Source organism: Leptidea sinapis, chromosome 17, assembly GCF_905404315.1.
Source record: "Leptidea sinapis chromosome 17, ilLepSina1.1, whole genome shotgun sequence".
Classification (NCBI taxonomy): domain Eukaryota; kingdom Metazoa; phylum Arthropoda; class Insecta; order Lepidoptera; family Pieridae; genus Leptidea; species Leptidea sinapis.
Window position 1 is genome coordinate 8059228 of NC_066281.1, and position 24786 is coordinate 8084013.

The 24786-nt window shown below is 38.5% G+C and overlaps 1 protein-coding gene across 6 annotated transcripts in view; it reads right to left on the reverse strand.

The window, feature by feature from the left end:
• Nucleotides 1–4325: 4325 nt before the first annotated feature.
• The window catches only part of LOC126969042 (ral guanine nucleotide dissociation stimulator), a 60645-nt gene continuing 40184 nt past the window's right edge, over nucleotides 4326–24786 (reverse strand). For 4 of the 6 annotated variants that reach the window (XM_050814329.1, XM_050814325.1, XM_050814326.1 and 1 more), the window contains 6 exons: nucleotides 20704–20808; nucleotides 16355–16506; nucleotides 12992–13099; nucleotides 11269–11404; nucleotides 9174–10530; nucleotides 4326–8292 (listed from right to left, as the gene is read on the reverse strand). In XM_050814329.1, the coding sequence (XP_050670286.1) occupies nucleotides 8165–8292; nucleotides 9174–10530; nucleotides 11269–11404; nucleotides 12992–13099; nucleotides 16355–16506; nucleotides 20704–20808 (1986 nt within the window). In that variant the 3' untranslated portion in view covers nucleotides 4326–8164. The remainder of the gene's footprint in view (nucleotides 8293–9173; nucleotides 10531–11268; nucleotides 11405–12991; nucleotides 13100–16354; nucleotides 16507–20703; nucleotides 20809–24786) is intronic. The other 2 variants (XM_050814330.1, XM_050814327.1) reach the window with 1 other exon arrangement.

Sequence of the window (24786 nt, forward strand, 5' to 3'; positions counted from 1 at the left end):
CAAACCAATAACAGGTGGTGCGTTGGTTTGTAGTGTTAGCTCCGTAAACGTCGTTGATGTTGCGTGCCGCTTGTGCTGCGTTGCTGCCACGACGGTACTCATATTCCATAGTTACTCGAATTTTTAACGTATCCATAATGACGAAAAAGATTGAAAGACGTTGAAAATGTAACACTTATCAATAAACAAATGACTACTTTTGGAAAAAGAATTCCATGTTTTTAAATTAAAATTAATTTGAAATTAGAATTCTTAGCCAAACAAAAATTATTTTGATTTGAAATGGCCAGTACTGCAGAACGGCAATTTCATAGTTAAAGACCTATTAATAATAATAATAAGATATCATTTATTTTCAGGCATTACCCATAGATATACAAACAATCTTAACTTAAATTAAAAGATTTTAATTAAATTACAGATAAAATTGCAGATTAGACATTATATGCCTGTTCCTAAAGCCTTTCACACGAGCACTATATATATATATATACCCTTCGCAGTCTCTTCCCGATCGAAAATTCCTAGCAATTCTATTAACAATGGCATTTTAAATCTTCCATTCTAATAGCCCTATTGAAAATTTTTTTTTCGAGCGGAGGAAACTACATTTACGTATTAGAGACCCCGATGCGGTGCCCATATGTCGGGCTCGGGTGTAAACACCGACTAAAAACCCCCTCTGTGCATCAGCACAGGGCATTTGATCAGGGCTATCAAGCCCTAAAAGCTTTACAGCGAAGCCGGGCGGGGGCCTTGGAGACCGAAAATGTAGCTCACAGGCGCGGGGCATCTCGGAAGGAGGCTCGAAACTCAAACCGCCTGCTCACTAGGCTAGATGGAGAGAAGATCACTAACGATCTAATATATTGACACAAGAGTGGGCCAGGGATTGGAAATAATACTCCGCATAAAGGAACGAGTCTTTATTTGCGTTCACTTTTCTGAACGTGCACTTCGCCGGTCTGCCGCTGTTCCTCTTGTCGGCGGCGGTACCTTTAATGCGTCACACAGCACCGAACACTAAGTCTCTTCTATCTTCTTTCTACTAAAACACTTCCATTTTTCACTACTTCTTCTTTTCTTCTTCTTCTTCCTTACACTTTCGAGTCAGAACTAGAACTGCCGTAGGCCACTTAGTACGGCTTATATACCCCCGGATCTGTTCAATTTTCAAAATGATTCTCCCATTCCATCTTTAAATTTAAATTGTACTAGAAATTTCTTTTAACTATTGTTATCCTGCTTACACTTTTTCCATCTGTCTGATGATTCCATCAGTATGGATGACAGAGCTGTTGAAATTAACAATGTCTTAAAGTTTGACAACTCTCGTCATATACGTCAAAGCGTTGCTACGCAACAATATCTATTAGTCTATTGGACTCTAGGTTTGAAGAGACTTCGCACTCGCCGGCGAGTGTGGTGATATATGTGTGTTTGTAAATATGTGGCAATGTATGTAAGTGGGTGACTATTTGTGTGTAGTGTTATTTGTAGGTGTGTGATTTGTGATGTGAGTGTGAGTGGTGATAAACGATTACAGGATGAGGACTATCTCGTCGGGTTTCTAACAAAGTGTGTGAATTGCATTATATTAGGTTGCGGCCGCTGGAAATCGTCACGAGTGGCAGCGGTTTGTTGTACATGGCCGCGCCTACGTCTACGAGGGCGGTTTGGTGTCGGTGATGGTGTTGGTGTCGCGTTCGCGATCGTAATATAGTTGTACGGGTCGACTAGTACGTGTCGAGATTGTTCTGACTTTGGTCTAGTGGGGTATATGCACATGCCTTTGAGATACGCGTTTGAGAATATACTCAGTGAGTCGATGGGCTGGGCTAGTTATTGTTATCGCACTTCATTGTTCGGGATACCTAGATTACCGCACCTGCTCGGTCCCTTCGCGGAACGTCGAGCGTTTATTATCAAGTGTTTTGTTTCTAATAGTAATACCGCATGTTAACTGTGTGCTTGTGTGTTGCAGTTCTGGTGATAGTGTCGGCCATATGGAGGTCGGTGCTGGTTGCAGAGGCGTTCGGGATCAGCAGAGACAGCTGTCGGCGCAAGATAACAGCTAAGTCTTAGTAGTAATCTTATTATAGTCATAGTCTTATCAGAGTCAGACATGGAACTAGAGGTGCCGCGTGATAGCGCCCGGGCCGCCTCCGTAGACCGCGAGTCCACCTCCGCACCAGCGGAATGTGGAGATGATGACGGCTTCTTAGAAGTCGTCAACCAAAAAAAGGAAAAAGCGCGGACACGTATCACATTCTTCTTCGCCGGCGTCACCGACTCCACCGGCAAAGCGGCCTGCTGCCGCTTCCTCTCCCACTCCCCCTGCCAAGCCAATGGGGCCCTGTCCCCTATAAAAATGCGCCGTCAAGTGCCTGGGAAGCCATGGCACTGCCGAATGCTCCCGCCCTAGCCAGTGTGCGGAGCCACCAGCCTGCGTTCTGTGTCGGGGCGAAGGGCATCCAGCAATCCTATCGCGGATGCCCCAAGGCACCCAAGCCAACGCGTCGGGAATATGCAATCTCGCCCGACATTAAGCCTCGCGGAGCTGCAGGCCCTCGCCCCCAAGATCAGGCAAGTTCAAGCGACGCTCAAGCCGTTCTCGAACTTATGTGTGAGAACATCGACATTCATCAACGTTCATAACGTTGTCCGGATTTCTGTCTCGTAAATAACATTCGCGATGGCTAACAGCGGACGGCTTAAACCTCACACGCTCCGTATAGCGTACTTAAACGCTTACGGACTCAAACTGCAACTAGACTTGCTCAGGGATTTCGCTGTCAAACACCAGTTAGACCTATTCTTGATTCAGGAGACGCTCCTGAAGCCGAACGTTCGCGATCAGCGAATCGCAAATTACAACCTAGTTAGGAATGATCGTGCCACGCAGCGCGGTGGTGGCACCCTCATATACTTCAGGAGGTCCCATCACTGTATACCTATCGACCCTCCGGCGCTCACCAACATTGAGGCGTCCGCCATCCGAGTCAGTATGGCGAATCACCAGCCGATCACTGTGATATAAGCTTACTCACCACCTAGTAAATTAATTCTAGAATCAGATATCAATTCTTCACTCAGCCACGGGGCTGCTGTTATTGTAGGTGGCGATCTTAACGCCAAACACGCCAGCTGGAACAGCAGATTCCCTAACAGAAACGGCAGACTGCTAGACGCACTGATAGACACACTACACTTCTCGGTAATGGCTCCCTCAGAGCCAACTCGATACCCACATAACGTAAAACACAGACCCCGACATACTTGATGTTGCTTTATTTAAAAATGTAACACTAAATGTAAATTCAATTCATTTCAGTTCAGTTCACTACCAGCCACCCACTAAGTACCACAGTGATCGACTGGCAACGGTTGGAGAAGGAACTTGAGACCACAATGTCCGAGCACCTGGACTCAATACCTGACGTCATTGACTCCGTTGACGTAGCCCATAGTGCTATCTTCTGTGTGACATCCCACATCCACAATAGGATGTAGGCCTGTACCAGGCAGGTGCCTAAAATACAACCGCATCGACTAATACTGCCACCAGAGAAGCGCAGAGCCACTATAGCATACGATAGGTATCCCACATCCGAGAATAGGCGTCATCTCCGCTATCTACAGCGAGTGGTAAAGGAACGGATAGCGGAACTCCACGGCGGACGTTGGGATCGCTTGCTCAGCGACCTGAAGCCGACGCACGTGGCGTTCTGGAAGCTGCCTCGCGCGTTCAAACAGGAACCGCCTACAGCAATGCCTCCTTTGGACAGATCGGGACTGCTGCCGGCCCTCGATGACGAGGACAAGGCGGAGTGCCTTGCCGACAGTCTCGAGAGTCAGTGCACCCCGAACGCAGCTACCGACCCAGCCCATGTTAATGAAGTGAACTGTGAAGTTGAACGTCGCATCTTGCTTAGCTCATCAGGCCCAAACCCAAAAATTAGAAGCGGCACTACAATTTTGCTCGTCACCTTGAGACATAAGATGTTAAGTCTCATTTGCCCAGTAATTTCACTTGCTACGGCGCCCTTCAGACCGAAACACAGTAATGTTTAAACATTACTGCTTTTGTGGTACCCAAAAACAAGGCGGCATCCTGTGCAAAGGAGCCTCCCACTGGTGAACGGTACGGAACTACTTAGTAATGATCGTAATTAAAACATGCATAACATTAACCAGCCAGTGTTGGCTACAACTAAATGTATACGGTTAAACGCCAAATACATTTTTTTTTGTTATTAAATTTTCGAACTTTACCCAAACTCATATCAACTTGAGATGATATGATGATAATTAATAAAAATACATTTTAAATAATCAATAACATTTATTACATCGGTATACAGCACATTATATGGGACACTGGTGTATAATTAAATATTACAAAACAGCTACCTAGTTATTTACAAAACATACAAAGGATTCCACTAATGTATAGAAATTAATTTAAAAAATTCCCTAAATATTATTATCAAGTCTTTTAAGAGTATTGTGTTAACCAGTGTCTAACAACAGGAAAATAATATAAAATACTAACAGATACTTTGACACCTATACAGAAATGCATTGATTTATAGAAATAAATATAGAAATTAAATTTGTAACCAAATTTTATTAACTATACGAACCTGCGACCTCTCGGATTCTGTCCGAGGGCTCTTATCTACTGAGCCAACAGTTCGAATCCCTCAGAGATCTCAGTAGCCAAAGAGTAAAATAATACTGGTAAGAGAACTCGGACGGAACCCAAGAGCTCGCAGGTTCCAGTCCCGCATGGTTCATCAATTTTGGTTACAAATTTTATTTGTATAAATAATCCCAGAAGTTAGGGATATCATTTTAATAACAAATTGTTAAGAAATAAATTTGATCTAGAATTAAAAAAATAAATTAAAGTGACGTCAGACTCAATTAAGATTTATATCATGCATACATAATTGATTAGTTGTTGTTACGGAAACTAATTGTTCCAACATTGTTTATTCATTTATATCATGAAGTTATTAGACTCTGTTAGAATCTTGAGTGATCTGACGCGCAGATTGGTCGTATATTATTTTGAAATTGAATTGCTCACCTACAAACAACAAGAGCTGGATGACCGCTCAAGATCCTTATCGATGCCATGGATTTATCATACTAACTCTTAGTGTTATTAATAAACACGAAGTGAAATTATTCCAGATTTAAAATTTTTTGCCTCTTACCTTTGTATTCTTCGGATTAACTTTACTTCGAGTTTATTAATAACATAATCAGACTTTGGAAAAATGTATTTCCAATTAAAAGCTTTATATAAGCTTTACTAATCGAAAAGAGAGCGCTGATTGGGATAGATTAAAATGAGAAAGCCTTTTTTTCAATTGTGCCTTACACATTGGCTAATTTGAACGGAGAAGGATATTTACAATGGAGCACTGTCTCTTTCTAACAAAAAAAGTTCACAAAAAAAACTTATTAAGGTCCTTCATCAGGGTGAGTGTAGTGGGTTCGCGTTCGAGAAAGGACGTTATCGCTCGGATCGGACCTCCAAATGGTCCGAAACTAGTCGGTACCAACACCGATCGATCGTGAGTAAAGTCGATTTAAATAAATAAAGTTGTTAATAATGTCTCACAAAATAATTAATAATTAAAAAAAAAATAAGAAATTCTGAAATTATTAAACAATAAGATATACGAGGGCTGCACTAAAAGTATCGGGAATGGAATATTTCCACTGTTCCTGTCATATTAAAATCTTTTTAATTGAAAACTCCTTGGTTTTTAAAATCGAATACCATTTATTTATTTAAAAAAAGATTCTCGGTCTTGTCACAAGGTCTTTTCAAACGTTTAGTCGTTGAGAAAATGGAATTGACTCGAGAAAATTCGTATTATCTCTTATATTTTTTTATTTTCTAGTGATAGCAAGTGTCATGATATAAACATTTTGTGACATATTATTCAACAGTAAATGAATTGTTTTTTTTTACATAATGTTCAAAAGATAAGATTGTTCGAATGAGTTGATTAAAAATTCTTTACATTATAAACAATATTATGAAGAAAGGCTTTCGTTTGTGCTAAGTATTGTGCTATCTCATGGCTGTTATAATATAATATATTTAAATATGATTTGTAAATTTATAGCCTGACTGAAATATATAGGTTGACCATGAGTTATTGTGCCAATTAACAAAAAAAATTGTATTGTTACAGTTTTAAAAATTGAAAAAATGCGGCAATAATGGCTTAACAGGGTACATTTAATGCGGAAAATCACAAAAATTCAAGCGTATCCAGTTGTTATGAATCTGCTGTGTCACGTATTTCTTTACAATAATTTTCCCCCAAACCCATAGCTCAATTAGCTTATAATTGTCAGATACTGGTATCCAGAAATAATCTTTGATAACAGCACATGGGACAACTGTATTTTTGAACCAGTCTTGGACCATACCTATACGCATTCCACATCTATGGTTTTGTGGTCTTATCTTGTCAGAAGAAATCAGTTTACAATTTTATATTTTTAAAAGAGTGGCAATGAGTTTCTTGTCACTTCTTTTCAATAAAGCTCAACCTTTTACAGTAAATTTAATAAGAAAAATCATTTTTGACATTCATAAGTGTCATTTCGGTGACCTACTTGAATAAAGTGATTTTAATTTGATTTGATTATGACATAAAACTTGAATACATTTCAGACTTTACTCATGTGTCACCCTGTTAGAAAGGGACAATCATTTCTGTTATATACATCTCGCTCTGCTCAGTTTTTGCTAGCAGTACTCAGTCCTGTTAGTATGATAAGTCCATGGTTGATTCGTATAGATGGCATTGAAACGTTTCGAGTTTCTCTCCCACAATTATATTTTCAGCAAAGCAATACAGTTTAGAATCGTCTGAATTGATTATTTTCTAACTCATTAACTACACGAGATTCTTGTTAAAGCGCTTAAGTTTTTCCTATATATACATACAAAGTTTTAAGTTACATACTAATTTTCAATACATACATATAAAAATTAATTACTATGTTATTGGTGGCAATCTTTCCTATTTACAACACCTAAAGAACTCTAAAAGGTTTAACTACTTAAGTATCTACAACATACATCAAAAGTTTATAAGTTAGGTAGAGTGTTATCACATTATTGGAATAATTCGTAGAAAGGTCGTATTGTCATTTTGTGCTTGATCGCTTTAATAGCTTTAGAATATGACAAAACATTTACAATAAGATCTTAGGCAATATTAATTTTAACAAATACTGAATCAACATTATTACACCTAAAGTCCAGTAATAAATATAATAAAATAAGACACTATGAAACAGACTACTTAGTTGATTGAAATATTAACCAATCGCTTTTGTAAACATATTAAAAATATTTAAAGTGTTTGTCTCATTTACTCTAGGATGAAGTATATACCTGGATGTGACATGGAAATAATAAAACTGTGCATGAATAGGATCATAACGTTGCTCGAGCCATGGCACCTATACCGCGTTCATTGGCATCTTTCAACGCGCTCTTGGACAAGAATGCTCAATGGGATCCATTCAATGATGGATGGACTTCCTTAGTTTAAGAAATACTTAGGTACGCGGAGAGTATTGATATTGTATAATTAATTCAATTATTCTTTTATATTCCTTTTTTGTTTGTAATTTTTCCTTTGAGTGTTTCGTCTAATTCGTGTAAGTGGCACTGCCGTGCTAATTAGACAATCGGAACGGAAATCATAAAACGTAACCTTTCGCATGTACGAGTTTAAATAAAAAAAATATTACTTGTTTCCTATAAAGATTGACAGAATAATACCAGCATCATATTGATACGTGGTAAAGAATTCCACGACATAAATAATATGTAAAAATAACCAGTATATTATTCAACCAAATGTAGTAATAAGTAATAGTAGGTACAAATTATCATTTTCGGAATGAACCTTGTCTGCCAAGTCCTATTGCTATTTAATTAAATTATTTATTTGTCCCTTTCGGGTAAAAGCGCGTGGTATATCCAGTTGATACTTCATCCTAGCATTTACTACATTAATTCAAATCCGAAACACTAACAAGTCTAAAAACAGATTATATAATATTAGAAGTGTGTAAGGCAGTATTGGAGTATTTCACAGATTTAATTACGGCACATTTAAGGTTTCTTTGTCTTCAGTTTTCCGTTAGCAAATGAATCAGGTTTTTTCGGTCTCAATATGAAATTGAAATTATATGCTTTCTTAATGGCGTAATACACGTTTGCGTCTGCCGGAAGTACCATCTCTGAAACAAAAACAAACCATTATTAACTTATAGCTGCCCGGACAGACTTCGATCTGTCAAAGGTTATTTAAATTATATAAATACAACGTAAATTCCGAGTTAGCCCTATTATATATTATTAAAATATGTTCCTTAATTGATTGATTGATAAGGGTTATAAACAACTCCCATATCGTTCACATTCCGAGCTAAATAATATATAGTTACCGATTTAAATCGGCAAAAACCGTTACATTAAAAACAGATTCTCACTATTATGGTAACAAATCAGGGCTTGATTTGTAACCTGAGTTACTTCATATAAAATGAACTGTCTTTGAGTCTTGTCAAATTAGGCACAGATATTCCGTAGATTAAAATAGAGCAAACCGACAGACAGACAAAAATAACCAAAAATAGTAATTAGTGTTCATTTTGTAGTACCTATGCTGTTATTTGATTTTACATATGTTATATTTTTTTTATGGAAGAGGAGGACACTGAAAAGTATAAATTTTTGAAGGATATTGTTTTTTTTTATGGAATAGGAGGACAAACGAGCGTACGGCTCACCTGGTGTTAAGTGATCACCGCCGCCCACATTCTCTTGCCACACCAGAGGAATCACAAGAGCGTTGTCGGCCTATAGGAAGGTACCCATGTTGTATCGTCCCGGAAACACCGCACAAGGAAGCTCATTCCACAGTTTTGTTGCACGTGGAAGAAAGTTCCTTGAAGCCGCACTGTGGCGGATCGCCACACATCCAGATGGTGGGGATGATATCCTAATTTGTCGCGTGTCGTGCGAAGGTGGGATTCAGCGGCAGGAATCAGGTGAAACAGCTCTTCGGAATACTTCACGGGATAAATGCGGTAAAAGAACATAGTTTATATAATCTCACCTCTATCCGGTAAAACTTGTGCCAACGTGTATGCATCAGGATCCCCGTCAAGATTCAATTTCAGCATCGAATTTCTTATAACTTGAGGTGTTTTTTCATTGTTGCTTAACATAATAGACTTGTAAAGAACTACACCATCCGTTTCAACACAATCAGTCTCGTAAGTCACTCGAATAATGTAGAAATCTGGTGCACTCGATGAAGAAACATCTAAGGAAGGTATAGAAGATGATGAGGAACCGTGAGATAGTCTAGTTGGCGACGACCGACGCTCTATGCTGTCTCTCTTCCAATTGTTAATGACACCGTCTGTCTCGCAATAGAAGTGAGAGCTGTTACTGGAACTAGTGCTGGCAATGGAATCGTTTTTCCTGTGCCCGTGGCCGTTTTCACCCACTTTCTTTGGTCGCCTCTCTTTAGGTGGATTTGTCGGTGGTTCTATCTGACAGGATAGTTGATATGCCTCTCTATCGTCCAGAAGTATAACAGAGTCGAACCAGCGATCGAACATTGGATCGCAAGGTAAATGGTAGGCGTTGGCTGCACCTTGCAGCAACTTGATCTGAGCTAGCACTTCGAACTCTTTTCTTCTTTTATCAAAATTAATGAGTCCATCTGCTACTGTGTCCGGAATAGCTGTATCTATCATGGTGAGATCTGTTAAGAATGTGCCCAGGTAAGGAATGGTTCCGTTACTGACACCGGGTGACCCTCGTTCGTGGAGTAATTTCTGCAGCTGTCGATCATTTTCTCCGACAGTGTCTGCGAACTTTGCTGTTCCCTCCCGCATCAAAAGTTCTCTTTGAGCCCAGCGATTATTGTCTTCGCTGAAAATTCTGGCGAGTTCTTCGTAGAGCTCTGCTTTTTCTTTACACAACAAGGTCCAAGTTTTTCTTAATCTATATACAGAATTGCTTTGCAATCCTGAAATTATGGCTTTTAAGGATGAGAAGTTTTTTAAGACTCTCAATTCGCGAGCAATATCCAGCCAAGCGGCGATGATATCCGCTCGTTCCAGGGCTCTCAGGTTGGGTTCGACGAGGATTGTCGATATGACTCTGAAGGACACGGCGTTGAACTGGTTGATAGTGGCCAGGACGGTGGCCGCGTCGTGAGAGCGGTCCTTGTCTCGCCGGGACCAGACGGCGCCGAGGCACTGGTGTGGGACCAGCTTCTTGAAGAGCTCCATGTCCATCCTGGTGAGCTGCTCGGCGAAGTGTCGGTGGGGTACGTGCGGCAGGCGGTAGGAGGCGGTGTGGTGAGCCGACAGTCTCATGCCGGCCGCGAGACACACTCCGCTACCGCCACTTAAGTTACCGTTTCGTTCTGCGCTGAATATCGCAAGCTTCTGCAACACCTGAAATATTATAAATCATATATGAGATTCCATAAAAACCGGTCTTAAGTACAGGTAGATGGTACTGGGCTACTGATGCTTAACGTTATTATGCCTTTAGATTTGAAGATGACATTAGATTTTAATTAATCTGTGCAAACAATTTTTATATATTTTACAAGAGAAATCAATAAGGCGATGGATTTAAAAAGCAAAGCCATATTTTATCGTATTGATACAAAGCATTAATTGCTATTTCCGAAATTCAATGAAATAAACTTATGTTAAATAGTATAATATAAATTTACTATAAGTACTTAACAAAACAAAAAGAGACGGACATATAAAACTAGAACTATTGTATGTCAACACAAATATGACAACATATTATACAATATATTATATAAATATTTATGTGTGATCAATAATTATTGAGAAACTGTGTATGCACTCTAAATATTACTATGTGAAGAATATTTACTTGTTGTACTGCAGCAAATAATTTATTTATAGAAGTAGAAGAAATATATTATATAAGAGAAGGATAGAGGGAAAGAAGTGTTGGGAAAGTTCGACCCAGGCGATAGTTCAACAGCTCAAGGTGAGATCTACATCAAGAACTCATATCCTCAAATATTCGTCATTATGAGTAATCAAATCAAATCAAAATCGCTTGATTCATTACGAGTCAAACAAATGACTTAAGAATGTCAAAAGTTATACTTTTCACCATTAACAATGGGCAAATGGAGATCGAACCTTCGAATGCAGCTCGGATCCTGGCAGGTGTATCTGTGTGAAGGTGAGGAGCTGCTGCAGCGCAGGGTGGTGGGGCGGCTGTCGGAAGTCCTCAGGGTAGGTGTCCAGCCAGACGTGGAGACACGCCACCAAAGTCCTGCGGAAAATAAACGTCTTCTTTTATTGAATGTAAAGATGCGTTTAGAGGTATAGGTATTAATGGACTATTTTCCGCAACTTTACGTGTACTGTACCCCCTTTTTGTTTGCAAACGCCCAGGGTCAAAGCGCTTTTATGTCCAGTCACATTTTACACACAACCCTTTGAATTTCTGCGCAGGCGTATGTAGGTTTCCTACAATTCCTTCAGTTTTAAAACTTCAAGAAATGTTCTAGAGTGCACTAGGAAACATATTTATTGTATAGTTAGACCGAGAGATGTAGTTAAAATTTTCAAACCATAAAAAAAACGATTTTGAAATACCATATTTCAAAGCGTCATCAATAGAGCACGGCATACTTCAAGCCGGCCCACATTCTAGTGCTCCACTCAGCGCAGTTGCAATGTCGAACTGCTCGAATTGTCGGTGACCCAGTACTTTGTGAACGTCTCGCCAAGTGGTTGCTTAGAGGCGTTGCTTTATTGTGTGTCTTCTACCGCATTCATCACGGGGAGTGTTCTGAAGAACCGTTTCGAATAATTTCTGCCGCCGAATTCCACCTTCGCACGACACGGCACAAGTTAGGATATCATCCCCACCATCTGGATGTGTGGCGGTCCTCCACAGTGCGGTTTTCAAGGAACTTTCTTCCACGTACTACAAAGCTGTGGAATAAGCTTCCTTGTGCATTGTACTCGCGACCTTTTATGAAGGTAGCCATGTCGCATACGACAGCGCGTCCACCTTCCTTAAAGGCCGGCAACGCTCCTAGGATTCTGGTGTTGCAAGAGAATGTGGGCGGCGGTGATCACTTAACACCAGGTGACCCGTACGCTCGTTTGTTCTCCTTTTCCATAAAAAAAGCAAGGTATCAGTTCCATATTTCCAGTATTCTGGTTCAACGTTAAAACCGTGTTGCAGTACGAATGCGAAAGGTTCAAGATCACATATACCAGGTCTTTATAAACCACTTCCTTCATCGTATTCCGGGAATTTACTGGGATCTATGAAAAAACTGCAATCAGACGCCGATCTAACAGCAGAACAAACCTCTGAAAGTGGAATTGGATTGACCACACACTCCAAATGGATTCTGATCATGTATCATCAAGCCCTAGATTGGAATACCGAAGTAAATGCAAACGTGGTCGCCTTGAATACTCCTGGCGACAAGCGGTTATTGCTGAAGCAAAGACTGTTGCGAAGACCTGGAGTAAAGTAAAAGTTCAAGATCATCCAGGATGAACAAGCACAGGACGCCTTCTTTCCTATCTATGGGATACAGTTAATAGGTAGTTTGTTGGATCAGGCGTGTACCCTGACCTTCGAAAACAATAAACACTACAACAATATTGGAGTCTGGAAGTACTTCAAATACAGACATTTATCGCCCTATTTCGGTATTATAAAATTTTCTTTTTGTCCTGGCTGGTCTCCGAAGCGACTGAACTGTTGTTGACGGGAATTCATTCATTCATCATTCAACACTCGATACTTTCAACCTTCCATCTGAAAATCCGAAATCAGACCTACATAAACGATATGTAGGCGAGAAACGCTGATGGAGAAATAGAAAATACTTACTTTCTATGTTGCTGTGAGGTGTCATTGCCAGCAGAGACGTCGTCGTAGGAAAGAGCTTCATAACGCCGAAGAAGCAGGTCGAGGACCTTTCCGCACTCCGCGAAAGACCTGTTCATAATATACCACATAGATCAATTTCCAGTTGGTTTACTTTGCAAGATAGGTATATCACACATTTTTTTTTATGAAAATAAGGGACGTGACGAGCAGGAAGTTCAGCTCATGGTAATTGATACGTCCTACCCATCACAATACAGTGCCGTCCAGAATTCTTGAAAAAAAAAACAAATATTCTGAGCGGCACTACAATTGCGCTCGTCACTTTGAAACAAAAGATGTCTCATTTGCCCAGTAATTTCACTAGCTAGTAGTCGCCCTTCAGACCGAAACACAGTAATGTTTACACATTACTCATTACTGCTTCACGGCAGAAATAGGTGCCGTAGTGGTATCCATAATCTAGCCGGCATCCTGTGCAAAATAGGGTTCCACTGGTAAATGATGGTAAGGTAATATGATGATGATCTGTAGAGCGCACTTAGACTTTGCTCAGACTTTACTTACGTAAAACTTTGCTGAGAGTAAAGAAATGCGAACTTTTGCATTGGGCTGACTAAGCTTAAGGTCAGCATACCTTCAGGTAGCAAATGACTATATAAACGAAATCAACGAGTATACTAAGCTTACACTGAGCTAAGATTTACGTAAGTAAACGTTTCTGATTGGCAGGAAACCAAGACACAAGAAGACCAACACAAGTTTCTACAGCAGACACGAAATTAGCAACAAATATCGTTTCCGAAGATATTGACTGCTTCACCTGATTACTGCCGGCGAATTCCATCTTCGCACTAAACGCAAACTTGGGTATTTGAATATTATCCCCACCATCTGGATGGCTGGCGTTCTTCTACAAAGCGGGTGTCAAGGAAATTTCTTCCACGTATTACGAACTATGGAATAAGCTTCCTTGCGCGGTATTTCCAGGACGAAACGACACGGGTATACCTTCAAAAAAACGAGCGTACGCTTCTCTAAAGACCGTCAACGCTCCTGTGGTGTTGCAGGAGGTTGGTACATAACATCTGGTAAACTTTAGGCTCGTTTCTCGTTGCCTTTTCCATAAAAAAGGAGTATTTTAAATATGAGTGTTAAATAAAACTATGTATGCTTTATCAATAAATGCAGTGTAAGGTTACTCCAAGTTTAAATTTAACAAAAAGTCTTAAACTTGGTGTAATTTTACACTGCGTTTATTAATAAGATGGTAAGTGTCCTCAAATATATTAATGTCAACTCTCAGCAGCCCTGTTATTCCACGAGCTAGGTGCTCTTCTAAACGAAGCCAGTGCGTGTGCTTCCTTGGTGTCAGTAAATTGCGCTGCCCAGGGCTACCTACCCATATTTTTTTTATGGAAAAAGGAGGAAAAACGAGCGCACGGGTCACGTGAAGGTACCCATGTCGTATCGTCCCGGAAACATCGCACAAGTAAGCTCATTCCACAGTTTTGTAGTACGTAGAAGAAAGCTCCTTGAGAAGCGCACAGTGGAGGACGGCCACACGTCCAGATGGTGGGAGTGATATCCTAATTTATGGCGTGTCGTGCGAAGGTGGAATTCGAACCCATATAGCTGTCATCTTGTGAACAGAAGCTTCCCTCTGGTAAACACTTCTAAATATCCGAAGGCTCCTCTATATTGTGTCCTCCTCTCCTCTCCTCTCCTCCTTATAAGCATTTAATATGATATTTCATAAAGTACTGCCATTATCTCTAGACCTGACTTCGATGACGTCACACCGTCGCTTTGTTACGGTGTGCAAAACAAGCATCACTAGGATATTATTATTAATAAAACAAAGTATACACTATAATTTATTGTTCCTGTATTATTAATTGTTGTATAGGTGTCGTGATACGAATTATGGCCTATCAGAATGATGAATTTTTCAGAGCTACTTTTAAAGAAGTACATATTAACAGCAAAAGTCAAAAAGTAACAATGAAAGCTTCAAAAACAAATCAGTGAGGGCACGAAAATATCACGACCTACTCACATGTACCTAACGGTAATGAAACTGCAAACCGTACTGACGCAACAGGACGAGCGCGAGGGGGTGAAAGGAGGCTTCACGTTCCAGCGAGGTCCAGAGATATTATGGGCGTGTAGTATGTACACGCCATGTTTCTGCTTTTTTCTTTAGGCGCGTTATGAAAAAATGATGAGAGTAAAATTTAAGTTATTATTATTTTTGGTTTCTTCGTCCATTATAAGGACAGGCAAAGGGTTCAAACCCATATACAGCCGTATTCATTATTTAATAATTAATTGTCAAAGCCATCTTTGCAAGATATTTACAAAATTGTTCTTTCTAAAAACGCACGAGGAATAAATCATTTTAATGATTTTTCCTTCGGTAGGCCAAAGAAGTATAACTTCTTGCGTGCATACATAAGTACATACACACTTTTTTTAACATGAGCCTGACAGCTTGTTCGCCCTTAACTTCGCGTTACGGCAAGCGACAAAACGTGGATCTAGCTCTCGAAGTCAGTAAATGCTACTAGCTGTAGCCTTGAAACCAATCAGATTATATTGTTCAGGAAAAACACGTGGGAAAATAGTTCTTAATCTACGCCGTTCGTATATTTATGCTAGATTTATTAAGGTAGAAGAAAACCGCTTTGAAACGACATTATATTATAATGTTATATTATATAGATATAATAGCAACCACCTCGGCTCCGGACGAGAGTAATTTAAAAAAAAAGAATTGAAAATGTGAAATTTCACGTATTTGAACTACAATATGTGAAGATGTTATACAAACACAACTTGTATTCTCCAAAATATACATTAGATTGATAAATTGTTAATGTAATTTTTATCTACATTGAATTCCCAAGACTACGATCATATATATGATATTGATTGGAATTAGAATGAGCCAACGAAAGATTTTTTATTCCGAAACATCATAATATGCACTAAAAAGTAAAAAAAAAAAATGCGTTTGCGCTACAACTTCAAAATCAATTTATTTTTAAGGTTCTATTAAGTAAAATGAAATGAAAAATATTATAGACTACATAAAAGTTAATCAAATTATTAAGATAATATAATGTAGTAACAATTATTGTTATTTTTGGAAACGGTGTCTTCCTGCTGCGGCCCCGCTCTTACCTCTCGCTTCGCCACATCGCACGTGCAACACAAGCACATCTCACCTTTAACAATGAACTCCTATGACTCCAAAAATAATAATAATTGGAACACCATCATATTGTCGTAATAATTTTATGATAATCGTATCGTGGCTTATGCAGACAGCGGAAAACCATTTTATTTATACAAAGTTCGCACCTGTACGTTGCGAGGAAGACGTTAACATAGGTAGACTCCAGTTCTCCATCATCGGTGGCCAGCGCTTCCACGAGTCGTTCCACGGTGCCAGCCTTGACGAACCGCACACGAACTGTCTCCCACTCCAGGTGGGATATCTCGTCATCTGATTCCTGCAGATTACATACATTGCCCATTTGTAATCGTACCTACACTTTAATTAAAAAAAATTACAAAAAACAACTACTTCAAAAACACTATTCCGAAACAATAGATATAATATGCGCTAAAAAGTATGAAAGTAATTGCGTATTTTTTACAATCTAATTCTAGTTACGATTATTGTTATGTTTGGATCGGTATGCTCCCGCCGCAGCCCGCTCTCGCCTCTCGCCTCCTCACGTCGCGCGTGCGACTCAAGCACATCTCACCTATAACTATGTATGTAGTTACAAACCTACCATGGCTGACACCGACTCCAAAAATAACAATAATCGTTACTTGGATTAGATTATTTGGATTGGATATATGATTAAGGACCACACGGGAAGCACCATCTTTCAAATAAAAAAAGAATTATCAAAATCGGTTCACCCAGTCCAAAATTTTTGAGGTAACAAACGTAGCAAAAAATACCGACGAATTGAGAACCTCTTCCTTTCTTGAAGTCTGTTTAAATCAAAATTGGCAGCTGTAGACTGCCGATGAAAGTGAAAACTCAGAACTTTTCGTATTACAATTTGAACCATAGTGTTTTAAGAAACATTATTACTTTAATTTAATTTAATTAGACTTTTCATTACATACATATGACAATTCATATAATGTGCGCGCGCGGGGTATTTAATTTGGCGGGGGCATATGGACCATGACGTTCAGCTGCTGGTAATTGATACGCCCTGCCCATTACAATGCAGTGCCGTTCAGGATACTTGAAAAACCCAAAAATTTTGAGCGGCACTACAACTGCGCTCGTCACCTTGAGACTTGAGATGTTAAGTCTCATTTGCCCAGTAATTTCACTAGATACGGCGTCCTTCGGACCGAAGCACAATAATGCTTACACATTACTTGCTTCACGGCTGAGATAGGCGCCGTTGTGGTACCCATAATCTATCCGGCATCCTGTACAAACGACTCCCACTGGTATTTCATAAAAGACTCAATTCGGTTACGTGGCCAAATTAATTATTGATTCAAAAATTAGTTCTGTTCAGTGAGACAGAGTATTTCAGGTTCAGTTCAGACGACCGCGCCACAGTATGCATTAATTATTGAGCAAACGACGAACGCGAGTTAAGTTAAGGCTCAATGTTGAGATATTATTATATACATTACATGTCTGGCTTCAATTTGAGGTTTTTTTTTGTCTTTTATTACAGCATCACTTACTAGCATTGGGTTCACTGTACATCACTTGAAATGAGCCGCAGATGAGATTTTTTTGATATTTTCTGCACGGCAATGCTGATATATAATTTATTACTTTAAAATTGCAACGGTTTCGAATTGTTATTGGCTGTCCGGCCGTATATAGGTGATGGCACTGTAGTTAAAGGGATTTTTCAATTATCATACTAGTGAAGTGATTATTTAGAAGAAAAAAAGAAACTCCTCATGTCCAAGTTACTTCAGTTAGTACTGGGGCTGCTGCTTCGACTGTCGAAGACAGCAAACGCCGCAATTATGTGGGTCTCAGTGAGTCCCTGTGGCCTAGAGGCGCGGCGAATGTACTAAGTACTATCTACGCGCCTCAATAGGGCTACTGGAAACCCAAGCGCTGGCAGCTATTTCGGTCAACGGATCAGCCTTGCTATCCAACGTGGAAATGCTGCCAGTATTCTTGGTACACACTTACACACACATAGTATTGTTAATATAGTAAATAAGTATTGTTTTATTTGAATAAAAAATTAGAAATTATAGTGAGGTGACTTGGTAGTACTTTCTACCAAGAATTACTAAAATAGTTCCAGATTTAGGATACCCATGATTGTTGAAAAATACTTAAATTTGATTTTTTTACATGCTAACAGTTATCAAACCCATCAAATTAATGATAAGGACATTCTTATTGAATTACAAAATAAATATTAAATTCGGGCGATATATTTCGGCTATTCAAACGAACCATTTTGCGTGAGGTTTCTGTGACGTCATAGTCTATGTCAAAAATCAATATTATGCAAATAAATGTATGGCCGGTTAAAAGCCATTATGAAAAAACTATTTAAGTTTTAATTAATAATAATAAAGATTTAAAAAAATTGAACTAAATATGAGTAACGTATGCATTACCCACCCTATTGTCTACCTGGCTCCTTAGTGGGAGGTAGTCTTTACACAGGATGATACTTGTGAGGTTTTTTTTAACAAATTTCAACAACGAAAATACACAGAATAAAACTTATTATAAATATACATATTTTGTAAGATGGAGTCATTACCAAGGCAAAGGTATGGCTAAGCCGGTGAATAATGAACAATGGTATCAGAGTTAGTGAATCATGTTATTCACACCACGGTCAATGAGTCAACCGACAATTTTACGTACACTTCATAGTTTTAAGAAAATTGCAATTTATATAGTAATAAGGGAAATGCATACACGTTTATAATAAAGTTCCAGCCACTTTTCAGGCCTTATCTATAAATAAATTTAAATGTTTTATAAAGAAATGGCTCTGTCGTAAATCCTATTACTCCACTGCTTAATATCTAAATGATCGGACAGCCTGGGACTAGATTGTGATTATTTTATAGCGATAGAAATGACTGTACAATATTGTATATTTTTATTGAAAAGAGCGCAAAAAAAGAATGCTGGGAGAGTTTCTTGCGCCGCTTCTTCTCTCTCAGAGCGCCATTTGTTTCCGAGCGGTTTTTAATATAAATGTGGTATATACACTTACATATACTAGCTTACAGACAAACAAATCGTGCGAGACAAGAACATCTATAACGGAGTTACAGCAAGATAGAAAAGGAAAGCGAATCTATTGTTATTGTCACCGATTTTTATTGACAAGTCGTTTAAGTCGCGCTTGGAAATAGCTCCTTTAGTATTTTCAATATATACCCTTAGATAATTTATACGTCTAGATAGTCTCTTGCTGTTAGACAACCGATAAAAACAGGCCAGTTTTATTACTTCAGTGTGCGTGACAAGCTACGTCTCACACTCGCGATTTGTATGTCACTTTGTGTTAGTGTGCGTGCATTGCTCAAAATAGAGGTTAAAAGGCATTTATTTTCTCAAAATTGATTCCTATAGAATTCTTTTTGACATTTCATTATAACTACTAGATACTACGACCGCTTCGGAAAAAAATGGCGCTCTGAGAGAGAAGAAGCGGCGCAAGAAACTCTCCCAGCATTCTTTTTTTTTTGCGCTCTTTTCAATAAAAATATACAATATTGGTCTGTCAAAAGTTATCAGTCAACCTCGACTTTTTCGACGTTTTCGCAGGTGTCACAGATTATGTATAAATGATCTAAGAATAAACCGCTAGCTGATGTACGCATTGACAAAACAAAATTGGTCGCACATTATCGAGCTGTCAGGTGGTCTAGCCTAGTATACTCCAAGGTTTATGGTGTGAATTCCTTATTTTTAATTACTGACCTGGGGAAAGTGAGAGAAGGGGAATATGATAGAAAAGAGAACTGTGGCTCCTGGACATCTGCAATACTAGAAGTCTTCAGTACTGCGTTGACAGTTATTGAAAAGAGTATGCTAGGCTCAAAATATCCCTACGTCCTTTTCAAATAAAAATTTCAACTTTTTTTAATTACTTATTGCACGTCAAAAAAGTAACACCTATTCGAAAAATGATGCCTCAGACCTGAGAAGAACGGTATGTATGTTTATATGTATGTATGTTTGTTTGTAACCGACTCATTTGGGCGCGATTTTGAGCCACTTTTAAGGCCAATTTTCGTTCAAACTTCGTAGATTTATCGAGGACCGATGACAATACATTGAGTTGCTAAAATTATTCCAGTTTTCAATTTGCAAAATAAGACTTTTATTAATTTATATATTTTTTTCATTTATCGTCGATAAGGCAGGAATTGCTGTTCCTTTTAAATTTCAAACATTATCTTTTCAACCAAAGCGTGTTTATTCGATTTTTACAAACTACTTTTATTATTTTTCTTAATTTAGTTACAATATATGACGTACTATCGTACAATGAACTTTATAATTAAATAGCCTGAGGGCATTCACAGTCTGTGGTATCATATCATGGTCTTTCCGCACGAAAATACTGCACCATGGGAGACATCATTCTTCTTGCGAATAACTAATGGAATACCAGACATGAACATGTTCCATAGAGGTCTATATTAAATAAAAAAAATCTTACACTAGATGCACAGCGTGTAGGTCGATGGTATCTCACTTTCTTCAGATAGACTGTGTACACCGCGCCGTCTACTCGTTCTTCGCCCCACAACCGCCATGTTGGCTGCTGAAAGAAAACAAACTTATGTTATGAAAACGATCACAATACGATAAATTTACTATTCATTCCATTTAAATTGAGCAGGAGTAGTTTCTAAGAAAAATATCTGCTCGATTATGCGGTCATTCATTATAAGTTCTGGTTCAGGTTTTTTATGACAATAAGGGACCAGACGAGCACGACGTTCAGCTAATGATAATTGATACGCCCTGCTCTTTACAATGCAGTACTGCTCAAGATTCTTAAAATCCCCAAAATTCTGCTATACAACTGCGATTGGACATTTACACATAAGATGTCAAGTCTCGTTTGCCCAGTAATCTCAGACCGAAAGTATAATGATGCCTACACATTATAACTGCTTCATGGCAGAAAATGGCACCACTGTGGTACCCCTCATATAGCCGGTATCCTGAAACCTTCCCACTGATAAAGTGGCGAAGAATTTCTCGATTTTTCGTTAACCTAGATCTACGATGTTTTTTTTTTTCAAAAAATTTAATGGTATAACCATAATAGGTATAGTAGAAAAAATGAGAGATGAATAGATAACACATAATAACGTTCCCATACGTGCATATAGAAATCTAAACCCAATCAAGTTAATTACCTGTAAGTTTATTTTAGTGGAAATATTAACTGAATTCTTCTCAGAATATTACTTATTTAAGCTGTCGTCATATAAAATATGTAAAGGTAACTTGTTTTAATCAAGATAATAATCAGAATTATGTTAATTGCTGAGTCAGAAACATAAATGACATGACCCAAAGGGTCAAAAACCTCAGGTATTTTTGTTTCGAAGAATTAAACGCCAAGATGATATACGTACTAAGTGTTTGTCTGTCTGTGTCTGAAGTTTATTTCCCCGAAATCGGATTGCTGGTCGATAAAATTGGAAATATATTCTTCGGCATCTAACTCTCACCAGTCGGAGACTCCTTTGCACAGGATGCCGGCTAGATTATGGGTGCCACAACGGCGCCTATTTCTGCCGTGAAGCAGTAATGTGTAAGCATTACTGAGTTACGGTCTGAAGGGCGCCGTAGCTAGTGAAATTACTGGGCAAATGAGACTTGACATCTTATGTCTCAAGGTGACGAGCGCAATTGTAGTGCCGCACAAAATTTTTGGGGTTTTTCAAGAATCCTGAACGGCACTGCATTGTAATAGGCAGGGCGCAACAATTACCATCAACTGAACGTCCTGCTCGTCTCGTCCCTTATTTTCATAAAAAAAAACTTTTACTTATAATTGGACGTAATTCCAGAAAAACGTTCCAAACCACAATCATGTCGAAATTGAGTTAAGAACATAAAACTGGTCACGTGATTCATTAATATATAATTAAATTTTATAATATTAAAATTAAATATAATATAACGGACTGACAAAAAATAGCAGCCCTACTGTCACTCTTTAAATGACATCATAACTTAGTAGCCCAACCCACATGTATGGAATACACGAATATTTATTAAACTTTAATCACGAATTCCTTAAAATGTGATGTTTGTGGCTTGGAACGATTTTCATTTTTGTTTATTTTATTGGTTTGTCAAAAGGAATGATATTAAATGTAATTTTTTTTGGATTTTAACAAAAAGTACTGATTTTCTAACCAAATTATTATACAATAAGGTGATAGGTAACTTTGCTATGTGTCTTTAGCGATACATTGATATCTTAACATACACTGGCCTTCAAAAGTAAGTATCACACTTTTAAAATTGGGATAACGTTTTAAGTTCACAAGATATACTTTCGAAATAAAAAGGACTCCAAAGAGAATTTAATTTTGTACATAAAAACTTCATAGTCGGTAACCTTCTTTTAAGAATTGGCTGAAAAAAAACATCAAAAACAAAACCATTCCTTTTTCAAAGTAGACGTTTCCGAATTACAATTTTACCATTCACATTTTTCTTTCTGTTTTAAATTTTTTTCAAGTTCGATGGGTCTTGTTTTAAAAATTTATGCTAAAAAGCACATAACATTTATTTATCATGCCTCTTTCAGTTGAAGAATGTGCTAGGATCATGGCTTTTTTGGAACGGTGTGACGGTACGAACGGTCCAGAAGGTAAAGCGAAGGTACGAAGAGACTGGACACCATCTGAGGAGACCTTGTAATGGCAGACCCAGGTGTACCAGTGCCCGAGAAGATCGTTATATTATTTCCACTGTGTTAAGAAATCGCCACCAAAATGCAGTTGAAGTCCAGCAACAGCTACTTTAGACCCGAAGGGACTACATTAGTGACAGTACAGTGAGAAGAAGACTTGCTGAAGCAAATTTGAAACCCCGAAGACCAGCGAGTGGCCCAAAACTCGAGACACAGCATCAAGTAGCGAGACTGCGATACGCCCGTGAACACATGCAGTGGGATGAAGAAGAATGGTCAAGAATTTTGTTTGCAGATGAGTCTCGATTCTCCCTTTACACTTCTGATGTGATGGAAGGCGAAGTGTTTACAGGCGACCTGGTGAGCGATACCTTCAAGCCTGCATCTCAGAAAGAGTCCAATACGGTGGAGGCAGTGTACATGTATGGGCTGGCATATCTTCAGAAGGTCGCACAGAGCTAGTAGCCATAGAAACCACTCACCCTCACTGGGCAAAGATATGCTCAAGAGATTCTCAATGAGTATGCAGGGCCGTATTTAGAAAATGTAGGGTGATGGATCGATGCTGATGGATGATAATTCCCGGCCACACACGGCTCATATCGTACAAGAGTATATTCAGGAGGTCGGTATCAGCGTGATGGCTTGGCCATCAAGAAGTCCTGATCTCAACCCGATTGAACACGCCTGGGATGAGCTTGTGAGGCTAGTCAGAAATCGCAGACCACCACCTACTCGCCCTCAGGGCACTAAAGCAGGCCCTGATAGAAGAATGGGAGAATATTCCCCAACATCGGCTCGGAAACCTAGTGTTCAGTATGCCAAACCGGCTCGAAGCTGTAATCAGAGCTCGAGGAGGCAATACCAGTTATTAAAAATTAAATAACATGTAATACATTATAGTTGAATTTTTTTACACTAAATTAAAAATGTCTATTTTCATTGTTTTATCTTTTTTAGTTAAAAATGTTACTAATATGTATAATTTTAGTTTACCTAAGAATTAAAGCCTATAAAATTTGCAACAAAACGTTTTTAATCTTAAATCTCTACCTTCTATAGTTAAGAAAAAAAAATAATTTGAAAAGTGTGATACTTACTTTTGCAGGCCAGTGTATTATCAAGGACTCTTTGGCACTGTATCCTACAGGACACATGTGTTTTTTTTAAAACTACTCTCATCGGATTTTTTTCTGCATTTTTCTAGGCATCTTTGGGTTATAAATATTACGCCATATGAAAATTATTTTGATATTCAAAGGTTTTTTTTTGAGTGCATATTGGGTAGGTCTGAGAATCGGACAACATCTATTTTTCATTCCCCTAAATGTTAAGGGTGGTCCACACGATTTTTTTTTTTAATTTATATGACACTTTTTCTTAAATTTTGATTATGAGTCAGCATTAAACAATTCATACAACTTGAACCTATCTACGATCAACAGTTACTTTTGTATCGCGATTTTGATATCGGCAATACAACGTTAAGGGTCAGCTAGCTATATATATAAGCTCCTCCTATTAAGGAAAAATTAAAAATCCTTTCCGAGACTGAAAAATTTCCAAAAATTGTATCATTGGATTATCTTGAGTAAGATCTCTGGCTTTTTCACTCTACATCACCTAAAGCATCTCCTCTAAGCCTAAATACGAAACAACACTTTTATACAACGACGTTCTATACATACATACATATCTCGACGTATAGAAACAAATCCGAAATGTGGAACATAACATACCACCAAATACACCATAATATGCTTCGACTGTTGTATCTATTGCATTGCTGCATTTACTGCAGTTGTTTAAATATTATTGGCAAATAAGCAGCAATCTAAAACATTAAGTCAGTTCAGATTT